Source organism: Callithrix jacchus, chromosome 7 (assembly GCF_049354715.1).
Source record: "Callithrix jacchus isolate 240 chromosome 7, calJac240_pri, whole genome shotgun sequence".
NCBI classification, from domain to species: Eukaryota; Metazoa; Chordata; class Mammalia; order Primates; family Cebidae; genus Callithrix; species Callithrix jacchus.
Window position 1 is genome coordinate 84,064,399 of NC_133508.1, and position 14,450 is coordinate 84,078,848.

The 14,450-nt window shown below is 40.5% G+C and overlaps 1 protein-coding gene across 6 annotated transcripts in view; it reads right to left on the reverse strand.

Annotated features, from left to right (window-relative positions):
- Positions 1 to 13,751, reverse strand: part of STIL (STIL centriolar assembly protein) — a 64,891-nt gene extending 51,140 nt beyond the window's left edge. For 4 of the 6 annotated variants that reach the window (XM_078333014.1, XM_078333013.1, XM_054236202.2 and 1 more), the window contains exons 1-3: positions 13,651 to 13,751; positions 10,688 to 10,774; positions 3,031 to 3,138 (exon numbers count right to left, since the gene is read on the reverse strand). In XM_078333014.1, coding sequence (XP_078189140.1) covers positions 3,031 to 3,138; positions 10,688 to 10,731 — 152 coding nt within the window. In that variant the 5' untranslated portion in view covers positions 10,732 to 10,774; positions 13,651 to 13,751. Of the gene's footprint in view, positions 1 to 3,030; positions 3,139 to 4,443; positions 4,567 to 10,687; positions 10,775 to 13,650 lie in introns of all 6 variants that reach the window. The other 2 variants (XM_054236201.2, XM_054236200.2) reach the window with 1 other exon arrangement.
- Between the last annotated feature and the right edge of the window lie 699 nt (positions 13,752 to 14,450).

A 14,450-nucleotide genomic window follows, 5' to 3' on the forward strand; every position in this document is an offset into this window, starting at 1 on the left:
GAATTTCATATCCAACCAAACTAAGCTTCACAACTGAAGGAAAAATAAAATCTTTTATGAACAAGCAAGTACTCAGAGATTTTATTACCACCAGGTCTGCTTTACAAGAGCTTCTGAAAGAAGCATTACACATAGAAAGAAACAACCAGTATTAGCCTTTCTAAAAATATACCAAAAAGTAAAGAGCATCAGCATAAAGAAGAATTTACATCAAGGAATGGATAAAACAGCCAGTTAACATCAAATGGCAGTGATCCCAAATTTAAATCGACTAAATCCCCCAGTCAAAAGACACAGCCAAAACCCAATGGCATGTTACATCCAGACCCATTTCACATGCAAGGATACATAAAGACTCAAAACAAAGGTATGGAGAAAGATTTACCAACCAAATGGAGAGCAAAAATAAATTAATTAATTAAAAGCAGGAGTTACAATTCTCGTAACTGATAAAATAGATTTTAAAGCAACAAAGATATAGTGGTAAAAGGATCAATGCAACAACAAGAGCTAACGATCCTAACACCTAGATACATAGAGACTTAGACTCAATGAGACAGAAAATTAATAAGAATATCAAGGACTCGAACTCAGATCTGGAACAAGTAAACTTAATAAATACTTATAGAGCTCTCCACTTTAAATACACAAAATATACATTCTTGTCAATACCACATCACACCTACTCATAGGTTTAAATGAAACACTGATTGGTCATTATTAATACCCATTTTTTTTTAGAATAAAGCAACATTTCTATTCTCTCTCCCTCTTTTTCTTCCTCTCCTTCACTCCTTTTTTTTCTTTCCTTCTCTCAAAAAAAGAAAAAAAAGAAATCAACTTGTAGACCTCTAGATCCAGGTCAGCAATGTCTCTCTCATTGCTTGATTTCCTTCCTTCCCTTCTCTCCCTCCCTCCCTCCCTCCCTTCCTTCCTTCTTCCCTCCCTTCCTCCTTTCCTCCTTTCCTGCCTTCCTCCCTTCCTAAAAAAAAAAAAAAAAAGAAAACAGTCACATCTATTTGCTTACATACTGTATATGGGCTTCAGATATTAGCATTACAGTAGTGCCCCCTTATCTCTGGGAGGCATGTTCCACACCCCCAGCGGATGTCTGAAACCGCAGATAGTAACAAATCCTATGTTTACTATGTTTTTTCCTATACATACATATCTATGATAAAGCTTAATTTATAAATTAGGCATAGTGATTAACAACAATAACAATAAAATAGAATAATTTTAATAGTATACTGTAATAAAATTGTATGAAGGTAGTCTCTCTTTCAAAATACTGTATTGTACTGTACTGTGGGTAACTGAAACAATGGAAAGTGAAACCATGTCTAAAGTGGGGGAACTACTGTATCTGTATTAAATACAAAATATAGCATGATTTAAATGTTTTTAAAAATGTAAGAGGAAAAAGAAAATATGAGCAAGGAATAAGATACTATGAAAAAAAGACCAGGCAAATTTGAGTAAATAAGCCATACAAAACTTACAGAAATAAAAAATATAATTTGTAAAAATTCAATGAGTTATAACTGGGGACAGGTACACAAATGTGTATTATTATTCCATTAACTATGCATATATACTATAAGTATCCTTTCATATATATGGTACACTGCCACATTTGAAAAACCTAAACGAATAGGTGAGATGGCAGCTAAGCATAGCTAAAGAGAAAATAAGCACACTTGAAAAACAAAGGAAATTACTCAAAATGTACAAAAAGACAACAATAAAAAAAATAAAAACTGGTCTAACAGTTATTTAGTTGAACTTCCATAAGGCTCTCTCTATTTTTGTCAATGGTACCACCCTTCTCTGCCAAACAGTTTTGAACCTGAATACTTTGACTTGTATCTTTCCTTCAGTTCCTCTATTCAGTCAATCATCAAATACTACAAACTATTTCTTCAGAACAGCTTGTTTCATTCTTTCCTCTTGATCTGAATACTGCCACATTGCTCTAAGTCCTTATATATAATAGATGGCATTTATGGAACACTTTCTATTCCAAGCTGTGACAATTGCTTCTGAGTCTTATTTAACCCCTACAAGAGAACTATGAAGCTGGAATTATAACAGTCATTTCATAAATAAGGAAACTGATCCTTGGCTACTTTACTGAGGTCACATAAATAAGGTAGTAGTAGAATCAGGATTTGATTCCCTAGGCAGTCTGGCTCCAGTTATTGTACCTTTTTTTTTTTTCCTTACTTTGTTTTTTTTAACTTTTATTTTAATTTTGTATTGAGACAAGGTCTCACCTGGTTGCCCAGGCTGTTTTCAAACTGCTGGCTTCAAGCAATCCTCCTGCCTCAACCTGCCAAAGTGCTCGGATTACAGGTGTAAGCCACCACGCCCAACCCAGTTAGAGCACCTTAAACCATTATAGTATACGCCTATGTGATTACAAAAAAGCATCTTGAAGCTAGGCTGACTCTAAGCTCTCCCCACAATTCATCTTAGGATACTACTTTTAGCTGATTCCCTTTTCGGCCTCAGCCCACCTGCACCCAGGTGAAAAAAAAAAATTAAAAAAAAAAATAGAAGACTACTACTTTTAACAAGTAACTCTTATGTACAAAACCTCAACAGATCCATTTTCTATTACTTTATGCCTAAACTTCTTTCTTGTCTTTTTTCATGTCCTAGATGTAACCACAAGATTTTATATTCCTTCTAATCTGATCCAGTCAAAAACTGGTTTAACCTTCTCAATGTTCTACAAAGACATCATGCTAACACAAAAAACACTTTCAATATTTATATTTCACCTCTTTTGAATTTCTACAATACTCAGAATTTGCATCAAACTGAGAAATTAAGATTATCTCTCAAAAGTACAAGAACAGAACAGATGTTAAGAAGCAGCAAAAGGAAAATTTAGCCTAAGGGGACCTTCTAAAAGAAAAGTAGAGAAAATCTGAGTAATTGATCATAGTAACCAACTTTGCCACATCTTTGTATTATTTCTCTTGTTTATACTGGATTGAGTTGAAAAAAAGAAACATGTTATACCTGTAGTAACTGAGATGTAAGTAGATGAAATCTCCAGTTGGCACTGGGTTCCAAAGGGCACATTTTGATGGAGGAAAGTGGAAAGGTACCATTCTGCTTGAAGGAAACCTTTTAAAAAACAATAAAATTAAAGCACAAGGAATAGCAAACTTGGTAGATATTTGGTATGAAACAATTAACTATCTTTAAAATGATGATATTTGCAGATTACTTTTGTAATTATCAAAGAGTTCATATATATAATACACGTATATATATTAGATATAATGTATATAATATATACATTATATACATATTATCTATATACATATATATATACCTAATATATAATTATACCTAATACATATATATGTATATCATATCTAATATATATACGTGTATTATATATATATATGTATTTTTTTTTTTTCAGACGAAGTCTCTCTCTGTCACCCAGACTGGAGTGCAGTGGCGTGATCTGGGATCACTGAAACCTCTGCCTCCCAGGTTCAAGCAATTCCTCTGCCTCAGCTTCCCTGGATTACAGGTGTGTATCACCACGCCCAGCGAATTTTTGTATTTTTAGTAGAGGCGGGGTTTCACCATGTTGGCCAGGCTGGTCTCCAACTCCTGACCTCAAGTCATCCACCCGCCACAGCCTCCCAAAGTGCTAGAATTACAAGAGTGAGCCACTGCGCCTGGTCAAAAAAAATACTGTTTCTTATTTTTTGAGATGGAGTCTCACACTGTCACCAGGCTGGAGTGCAGTGCTGTGATGTCGGCTCACTGCAACCTCCACCTCCCGGGTTCAAGTGATTCTGTTGCCTCAGCCTTCTTAGTAGCTGGGGCTATAGGCACACACCACCATGCCCAGCTGATTTTTGTATTTTCAGTAGAAACAGGGTTTCATCAAGTTGGCAAGGATGGTCTTGATCTCTTGATCTCGTGATCTGCCTGCCTCGGCCTCCAAGGCAGGGATTACAGGTGTGAGCCACCGATCCTGGCCCAAAAATATTTTTAAAAAAAGAAAATTTATTTGTAACTCTGCTATCAGGAGAACAGGCACTCAAAACTTGGCGTATTTGTCCTTTTTTAAATATGCATATGTAAATTTATATATACACAAGATTTTTAAAAAGAACAAGACATCCTGGGCACGCTGGTTCATGCCTGTAATCCCAGCACTTTGGGAGGATCACGAGGTCAGAATTTCAAGACCAGCCTGGCCAACATAGTGAAACCCTGTCTCTACTAAAAATACAAAAAAAAGCGGGGTGCAGTGGCTCGTGCCTGTAATCCTAGCACTTTGGGAGGCTGAGCAAGGAATTTGGGGGGCGGATTACCTGAGGTCAGGAGTTCAAGACCAGCCTGACTAAATGGAGAAACCGCATCTCTACTAAAAATACAAAATTAACTGGACATGGTGGCGCATACCTGTAATCCCAGTGACTTGGGAAGCTGAGGCAGGAGAACTGCTTGAACCTGGAAGGGGGAGGCTGTGGTGAGCCGAGATCGTGCCATCGAACTCCAGCCTGACAAACAAGAGCGAAACTCCATCTCAAAAAAAAAAAAAAAAAAAATTAGCTGGGCGTGGTGGCAGGCACCTATAATCCAAGCTACTTGGGAGTGAGGCAAGGAGAATCACTAGAACCTGGGAGGCGGAGGTTGCAGTGAGCTAAGCTAGCACCAGTGCACTCCAGCTCACGCGAGTGCACTGTCTCAAAAATAAAGAACAAGACAATCCTATAAAATTCCTTTTAAGTAACAAAAAGTGAATATAAATCATAAATTTACATTTAAATTTAAAACTAAAATCTTTCTATTCTTTTTTCTTTTTAAATAGCAGCGCCTTGCTCTGTTCCCCAAGCTGGAGTGCAGGGATGCAGTCATAGCTCATTGCAGCCTTAAACTCCTGGGTTCAAGACATCCTCCCAATGGAGCCTCCCAAGCAGGTAGGACCACAAATGCGCACCACCACATGAGGCTTACTTTTATATTGTTTGTAGACACGTGGTCTCACTATGTTCCCCAGGCTGGTCTTGAACTCCTGGTTTCAAGTAATCTTCCCACCTTGGCCTCCCAAAACATTGGGATTATAGGCATGAGCCTTGGCTCCTGGCCTAAAATCTGTCTTTCTGAACTAATGTCCAGATAATTGCTAGATAATACCCAATAGTTATGAATAGCAAAAAAAAACCTTAATAGATTCTTAATTATTTTCCAGTGTTTCCAAATTTGGTATTTTGGAATACCAAAATAAAGCACAAGTTTAATTACTGAAGCATCAAAAGGACATAATTATAAATAATTCCTCAACAAAGATCCCAGGGGCAGTGTAAAGCAATGTTTCAATATTAAATCACATAGGGTATCATCAAAAAGTTTTCATTTTACGTAAGTGAAAACCACAATAAGAGAAAGACAATGGGCTGGGCCTGGGGGCTTACATATATAACATCAGCAGTTTGGGAGGCCAAGGCAGGTGGATCACCTGAGACTAAGAGTTTGAGATCAGCATGGCCAACATGGTAAAACCTTATCTCTACTAAAAATACAAAAATAGCCAAGTGTGGTACACCTGTAGTCCCAGCTACTCAGGAGGCTGAGGCGCAAGAATCACTTGAACCCAGGAGGCAGAGGTTTCAGTGAGCCAAGATCACGCCACTGCACTCCAGCCTGGGTGACACGGGCGAAACTCCATCAGAAAAAAAATTAGCTGGGCATGATGGCACATGCCTGTAATCCCAGCTACTCAGGAGGCTGAGGCATGAGAATTGCTTGAACTGGGGCAGCAGAGGTTGCAGTGAGCTGAGATCTCACCACTGTACTCCAGCCTGAGCAACAGAGCAAGACTCTGTCTCAAAAAAAAAAAAAAAAGACAATGGAAGAGAAAGACCACAGAGAAAAATATCATCCAAAGTAACATGAAAGTAAAGCAAGAAAGCTCTCACAAAGAGCTACCTACAACAATGCATTTGTATGATGGGAGATGATTAAATAGTTAAACCGATAGAATATTTATCATATACTAAGAATATCTAGTTCTAGATCTTTTTTTTTAAACCTCTTTCTTTTGTAAAGTTCTTACTTTCATGTATCATCTGACGAAGCTTCTCAACTAAAATACTAGCCTCAGTTTACTGATCACCTTCCATTTATTAGGCATCCTACTTGGCACTATACATACACACACACACACACACACACACACACACACACACAGTGTTCTATATATGTATTGAACACTGGACTACATCATAGTCCACAGTATTTCTAAAGCCCAACCTACACTACTTCAGGTTTACTGCCTCAGCAATAGAGTAGAAGTCAACTTTAAGTCATAGCTATACCACTTTACATGTACATTTCTCACTAAAAGTTCCAGAAACACTTCATCATACACTTTATTGATAACAAAATATAACTTTCCTAATTTCATAAAGCAATTTAATAGCAGAGCTGAGATCTGAATTTAAGTATGTCTGATTTCAAAGTTTATACTTGTAGAAGCTGAATTATATAGCAGTTTCGAGCTTGGGTTCAAATTCTGGCTCCATCATATTTCTGCTCTGTTTTCAAATCCTTATATATGCTGAGTTCATAATAGGTATATGAAGAATTTGTAATCCCCTCATTGTGAGACAGGACAGTCTGGTTAAGAAATTTGTTAAAGTCGTAAAGCTAGTAAGTAACAAGACTGTCATTTCTGTCTCTCATATTTATCACTTATCTATAAGTAAGAGGCAGTATAACACAAGGAGGCTAGAAATCAATTGCTTGGGTCTAGACCCTGGCTTCAAAATGTGCTAGCTGTATGATCATGATCCAATTGATTAACTTTTCTTTGCCTTGCTTTCCTCATATTAAATGGAGTATCAGTACTGCCTTGTAGAGGTGTAGTGAATATTAAATGAGTCAATATATGTAAAGTGCTCAAAGCAATTTCTACTTCATGTAAGTATTCAGTGTTAGCTATTTCTTTTTTACCCTCAATAGTTCACAGTACCGTTAAAGCCCAACCTGCACTACTTCAGGTTTACTTCCTCAGCAGTATAGAGCAGAAGTCAAGTCAACTTTAAGTCCTGGCTATATCACCTACTAACTGTATGACCTTGAATTAGTTGGTTAATCTTTCCCTGCTACAATTTCCTCATTAAAACAAAAAATATGGATAATAATAGTACCTGGGGAGTGGGGGGCTGGGGGAGGTATAGCATTAGGAGAAATATCTAATATAGATGACACGTTGATGAGTGCAGCAAACCACCATGGCACATGTATACTTATGTAACAAACCTGCACGTTCTGCAAATGTATCCCAGAACCTAAAGTATAATAAATACATAAATAAAAATAATAGTACTTGTGTCTCATAGGTTTGTTGTGAGGATTAAATAATAATGCACACAAATTTCTTATCATAGCACCTAGGACACAACTTCAAGACTTCAATAAATGCTGTTATTAGTCTTTTTCTTCATCTGGAGTATATAGGCAGACTTTAATGACAGAATAGTCACAAACAAACTTGTGCCTCAAAGCTGGGTGCAAAATTTTGCAAGTATGTATGTAAGTGCTTTGTCTTTATTTATTTATTTTTTTTTGAGACAGAGTCTCAATCTGTTGCCCAGAAAATGCGGTGGTGCATTCTTAGCCCACTGCAACCTCTGTCTCCTGGGTTCAAGTGATTTTCCTGTCTCAGCCTCCTAAGTAGCTGGAATTACAGGCATATGCCACCATGCCCAGCTAATTTTTGTATTTTTAGTAGAGATGGGTTTTTGCCATGTTGGCCAGGCTGATCTGGAACTCCTGACCTCAGGTGATCTGCCCACCTCGGCCTCCCAAAGTGCTGGGATTACAGGCCATGAGTCACTGCGTCCGGCCTATAAGTGCTGTTTTTTAGGGAATAAGATTTATGGCTCTTATCAGATATTCAAAGAGGTCTATCACACGCTATTCCCCCCATACACACTAATCAGAACTGCTGTCCTAAACCCCAGAGATTACAGAAATCCAGAGGTCATTAAATAAGTGAAAGAAACTAGAGAGTTGAATAAACCAGGAATAATCAATTTAAACGACATGACTATATATCTTGCCTAAAATGTAAGGAATGAATTTGACTCCACAGTCAATCTGACAATAAAATTAAAAACAGTTTATCCAAAAGATGAGCAATAACAAATGCTAGTGAGGATATGGAGAGAAGAGAACTCTCATATGCCGTTGGTGGGAATGTAAATTAATATAACCACTATGGAGAGCAGTTTGGAGGTTCCTCAAAAAAACCTAAAAATAGGCCAGGTGCAGTGGCTCATGTCTGTAATCCCAGCACTTCAGGAGGCAGAGGTGGGGGGTTCACTTGAGGTCAGGAGTTCCAGACCATCCTGGCTAACATGGTGAAACCCCATCTCTACTAAAAATACAAAAAATTAGCCAGGTGTGGTGGCATGAGCCGTTAGTCCCAGCTACTTGGGAGGCTGAGGCAGAAGAATCACTTGAACCCAGGAGGCGGAGGTTGCAGTGAGCCGAGATTGTGCCACTACACTCCAGCCTGGGCAACAGAGTGAGACTCTGTCTTAAAAAAAAAAAAAACCTAACTAAAAATAGAGCTACCATATGATCCAGCAATCTCACTGCTGAGAATATATCCAAAAGGAAGGAAATCAGTATATCAAAGGTATATCTGCACATCCATGTTTGCTGCAGCACTGTTCACAATAGCCAATATTTGGAAGCAACCTAAGTGTCCATCAACAGATAAACAGATAAAGAAAATGTCACATTTATACACAACGAAGTACTATTCAGCCATAAAAAAGAATAAGTTCCTGGCCAGGCACAACGGCTCAACCCTGTAATCCTAGCACTTTGGGAGGCCAAGGCAGGTGGATTACTTGAGGCCAGGAGTTCAAGACCAGCCTGGCCAACATAGTGAAACTCCATCTCTACTAAAAATACAAAAGTTAGCTGGGCATAGTGGCACACGCCTGCAATCCCAACTACTCAAGTGGCCGAGACAAAAGAATCACTTGAACGTGGGAAGCAGAGATTGCAGTGAGCATAGATGGTGCCCCTGCCCTCCAGCCTGGGTGACAAAGTGAGATTCTGTCTCCAAAAAAATACAAATAATAATAACAATAATTAAAAGTGTACAATTGGATTGTTTGCCACACAACACTTAAGGAAATGGGTATCCCATTTCCCATATGTGATTATTACAGATTGCATGCCTTATCAAAATATCTCATGTACCCCATAAATATATACACCTACTACGTACCCACAAAACTTAAAAAAAATTTGTTTTTTACTAATAATGCTTATAAAATTTTTTAATAATTAAAAACAATATATTGAACTTGTTACACAACTGTAACTTTCTTTTTTTTTTTTTTTTTTTGGAGACAGTCTCCGTCTATTGCCAGGATGGAGTGCAGCGGCGTGATCCCAGCTCACTGCAACTTCTGTTTTCTGGTTTCAAGCGATTCTCCTGCCTCAGTAGCTGGGACTACTGGCAAGCACCACCACGCCCAGCTAATTTTTTTGTATTTTTACTAGAGACGGGGTTTCACCATGTTGGCCAGGATAGTCTCAATCTCCTGACCTCGTGATTTGCCTACCTCGGCCTCCCAAAGTGCTGGGATTACAGGTGTGAGCCACTGCGCCCGGCCACAACTGTACCTTTCTAAGAATAGAAGTTGACAAAATTTTTCTGTCAACGTGGGGTTTTGCCATATTTCCCAGGCTAATCTTGAACTCCTGAGCTCAAGCAATCTGCCCACCTCAGCCTCCCAAAGTGCTGGGATTATAGGCATGAGCCACCTTGCCCACGGACAAATTTTCAAATAAGAGATGGCAATGGGGTAGAACACAAAGGCCAAAATTAAAGCAGAAGGAATATGATAGCCTCTTTGGGTCACATTTCCCATTATCTTCATCAAGAACATCTGGCACAAGGAAAGACATTACAGAGAATAAAGGCAATTCATGAATGCAATTCTAGTTTGGAAGAAAAAAAATTCACGTCAGCATTAATTGCTGTTCCCTAGGGGAAAAAGAGCAATAAATAATCCAAAGAGCCAAACAATACAAGCCGACTTGCCCAGTTCCCATAGTAATGACAGATTGAGAAAATTGGGAGACAGGTGGCAAGCTCTTACTCCCCAGGAAAGCTTAGGAACATCTGAGGAAACTTGGTATGTCTAATGTGAAATTATTCCCATCAAAGAATTAGTATTTGTAAGAGAGAAGGAACCCAACCACTTTCCCACTTGTTTAGGAAGTAAACAAACCCATGTATTTTTTAGCCTCCTAAGAAGTTTTTAATCGATGGGTACTATTTCCCATCGATAAAAAGATCCGTGTAACTAAAATAGAGGGAACGGAACTAGTATTTACTGAGTGCCTGTTATGTTCTAGACCCTCTAATTTAGTAATCTTATTTAACCCTTCACAATAATCTTTTGTGAGACAGATGACCATCCTCATTCTACAGATGAGGAACTGAGGCTTAGTTAATTCACTTGATCAAGGTCACCCGCCTAACAAGTGTTAGAGCTGGAATGTGGTCCCAGAATTTCCTGATTTTAAGATTCTGTTCTTTTTCTCTTCCAACCTATCTTCCCAAGTTATGTGAACAGCTGTAAAACAAACATATTTAAAAATACTTCTATACCTGGTATTCATCTGGGGCCATGCAAGAGGATATGTAGGCTCCATGATATCTGGTGAATGATTTTTAAAATTTCAAATCCTCAGTATCCTAAAGAATTAAAGAGAATATTACTAATGAATGATAAAAACAAGGAAGAAAAATATAATTTAACCACATCAAAATTAAAGGCAAAATTAGGTTACTTATATGAAATGTAACTATAGATTAACAAGATTAAATGTAGATTCTGACAATCATTTTCATACTTTTGAGTCATTCTGACAATAAATTACTGTCAATACTTATTCTAGGCAGTAAAATCTACAAATATATCTATTCCTTAAGGAAAGCTCAGATTCCGCCCCAAAACCTTTGTATCAACTTAGTGAGCTGGGTAGAGCAGGTAATATCAAATGTATGAGATTTTGACCAAAAGCCTTACAATTCTCATAAAACCATGATGCAGGAGAAAAGAATGATTTGGGCTAGGTATTTATTAATTCCATAATGAAGTCATTAAAGAATCTTCAGCTGAAAAAAAAAATACTGCATTACCACAAATTGACTTGTGTCAGGGAAAAATCAGTTTTTTCTGGTTTTGTTTTTTTTGAGGAGTCTCGCTCTGTCACCAGGTGCCAGGCTGGAGTGCAGTGGCACAATCTCGGCTCACTACAACCTCCACCTCCCGGATTCAAGCAGTTCTCCTGCCTCAGCCTCCCGAGTAGCTGGAACTATAGACGCACACCACCATGCCCACCTAATTTTTGTAATTTTAATAGAAATGGGGTTTCACCATGTTGGCCAGGATGGTTACGATCTCTTGACCTCGTGATCCACCCACATTGGCCTCCCAAAGTGCTGTCAAGCAATTCTTCTGCCTCAGCCTCCTGAGTAGCTGGGACTACAGGCATGTGCCACCACGCCCAGCTAATTTTTGTATTTTTAGTAGAGACCGGGTTTCACCATGTTGGCCAAGATGGTCTCAATCTCTTGACCTCATGATCTGCCGGGCCTCCCAAACTTCTGGGATTACAGGAGTGAGCCACCGCAGTACTGTGATCTCGGCTCACTGCAACCTCTGCCTCCTAATTTCAAGATATTCTCCTGCCTCAGCCTCCTGAGACTACAGGCGCCCGCCACCACACCCTGCTAATTTTTTTCTGTATTTTAGTAGGGATGGGGTTTCACCATGTTGGCCAGAATGATCTTGATCTCCTGACCTTGAGATTCGCCCGCCTCAGCCTCCCAAAGTGCTGAGATTACAGGCACACCACACTGAGCCCCACTGTTCTTTTTTATAAACTCCACATGCTCTTTTTGGGTACTCTCCTTCACTCCCACTGCTTCTATATCCACCTATGTATAGCAAACCTTTAGCTTCTGAGTTTTACCCCTTCCTTCCTCCCTGCTTCCCTCCTTCCCTCCTTCTCTCCCTCCCTCCCTTCCTTCCATCCTCTGGTCTTCTGAGTTTTACTCCTTCCTTCCTCTCTCTCTCTCTCTCTCTCTCTCTCTCTCTCTCTCTCTCTCTCTCTCTCTCTCTCTCTCTTCACTGTAGCCCAGGCTGAAGTACAGTGGTGCAATCACACCTCACTGCAATCTCTGCCTCCTGGGCTCAGGTGATCCTCCCAACTCAGCCTCCCAAATAGCTGGGACCAGAGCTGTTCACCACCACACTTGGGTAATTTTTTGTATTTTTGGTAGAGACAGGGTTTCATCAAATTGCCCAGGCTGGTCTGGAACTCCTGGACTAAAGTAATCCATCCGCCTTAGCCTCACAAAGTGCTGGGATTACAGGCATGAGCCACCACACCCAGCTGTTTCAAATCCATATTTCTAACTGCCCACTGGGCAGTTCCATCTAAGTATTATCAAAGCAAAACACAGACCTCGTAGCCCTTTCTAAAAGTTCATTATGTCCTATAGTCTTTCAAGTCTTAAAGTTCTTTAGGTCCTGCACATTCTGTATCAATTCTAGCAAAAAGAAACTGTCAAAAAAAAAAAAAGAAGAAAAGAAAAGAAACTGTCTAAGGCCAAGCGTGGTGGCTGGCGCCTGTAATCCCAGCACTCTGGGAGGCAGAGACGGGTGGATCACCTGAGGTCCAAGAATTCGAGACCAGCCTGGCCAACATGGTGAAACCCGTATCTACTAAAAATACAAAAATCACCCGGATGTGATGGTGTGTTCCTGTAATCCCAGCTACTAGGGAGGCCGAGGCAGGAAAATCGCTTGAATCCAGGGGGTGGAGGTTGCAGTGAGCCGAGATCACATGACTTCACTCCAGCCTGGGCCAAAGAATGAAACCCGTCTCAATAAGAAAAATAGATAAATAAAACAAAAATAATAGCCGATGGCTCTTCTTTATATACAGAATAAAGGACCTTCACAATCCAGCCCCACTCTATTATTCCAACCTGAACCCCCATCCACTCACCCTACATTCCAGTCAAACTGAACTCCTTTCAGTCCCCTAGTTTCAGTATCTGCACAGGCTACCCCCTTAGCTGGGAATACCCTGGTAAACCCCCGCCATCCCTCCCAATCCAACTCGAATGTCACTTCCTCTGTGAAACCTCCCAGACACCCTGGTGATGGGATTACCGTCTTTGTGTTAACACGCATTCTCGCACTTTGCTGTTTACACTTGACTTCCAGTAGACCATGAACATCAAACATTAGCTGATCAGACTCTGAGCCAGAAATTGTGAGGAATGCAAGAGCGAGCATTCAAGGTTTCAGTCCTCAAGAAATTCCCACCGTAAAAACAACTTTAAACGGCACGTTATCGACTGCAAACCTCTTTCACATACCTTAGCTCAGGGAATTCGTGGTCCGTTTAATTTCTCCCACTAGCTCCCCTTCTCGTCTTCAGCTCCAGGCTCCTGGAGGACTGAACCCACTACAGGGCTTTCAAGGCTACCCACCAACCTTCCCCGGGCCTCGCTGCCGTCCTTCAGGGGAACCAGAAACACAAACCTCCACTTACCTCAAACTCCGCAAAGCTGGGGTCTGTTGGTAGAGACCAACTCCAGGAAGCGCCTCCGCCGACTCCAGCCCCGCCTCAGGGACGTTGGGGTCGCGGGAACTGAGGCGGCAATCACAAGCTCGCGAAACCGAAGGCCGCGCCACGCCTGCTGACTGGTCAGAAACTCCGCCAGTCAGGGAACGGGGGCGGTGCTGGAGCCCCGAGCACGATCGTCGTGACGTTTTGGTTTGCCAACCAATCAGCGTCCCGCACTCGTTCCTCGTTCGACCAATCCCAAGTCTTCTTAGAGAACTGCAGGCGCACTCGGCGCTCCAGGATCAAGATTCCGAGGATTTAAACCCTCCATTTCGTCAACGGTTAAGTTCCGGGGCGGGGTAGGCCTTGCGCAAGTGCAATGGAAAACCCAGCTAGGTAGACTGAGGAGCGACTGGCTGATGAAGCCGGAAGTGCTCTATACGACAGTCGTCGGTCGGCGACTGGAAGTGGACACCAGAAGAACAGTTTTCAAACTCTGCCTGAAAGCACAAAAGACAGAGGAAGTTAGAGTTTTTCCGGTTTCTTACTTTTTAATTTTTATTTTAAAATTTACGTTATTTTTCCGACCGCTTACCCTCAAGTTCTAGATTTCTTCTAGTTTGTTTCCTTAGGAAGCCATCTGTCTTAGTGACATACTTTTTTTTTTTTTGAGACGGAGCCTCAGTCTGTCGCCCAGGCTGGAATGCAAAGGCGCGATCTCGGGTCACCTCAATCTCCACCTCCTGGGTTCAAGTGATTCTCCTGCCTCATCCTCCTGAGTAGCT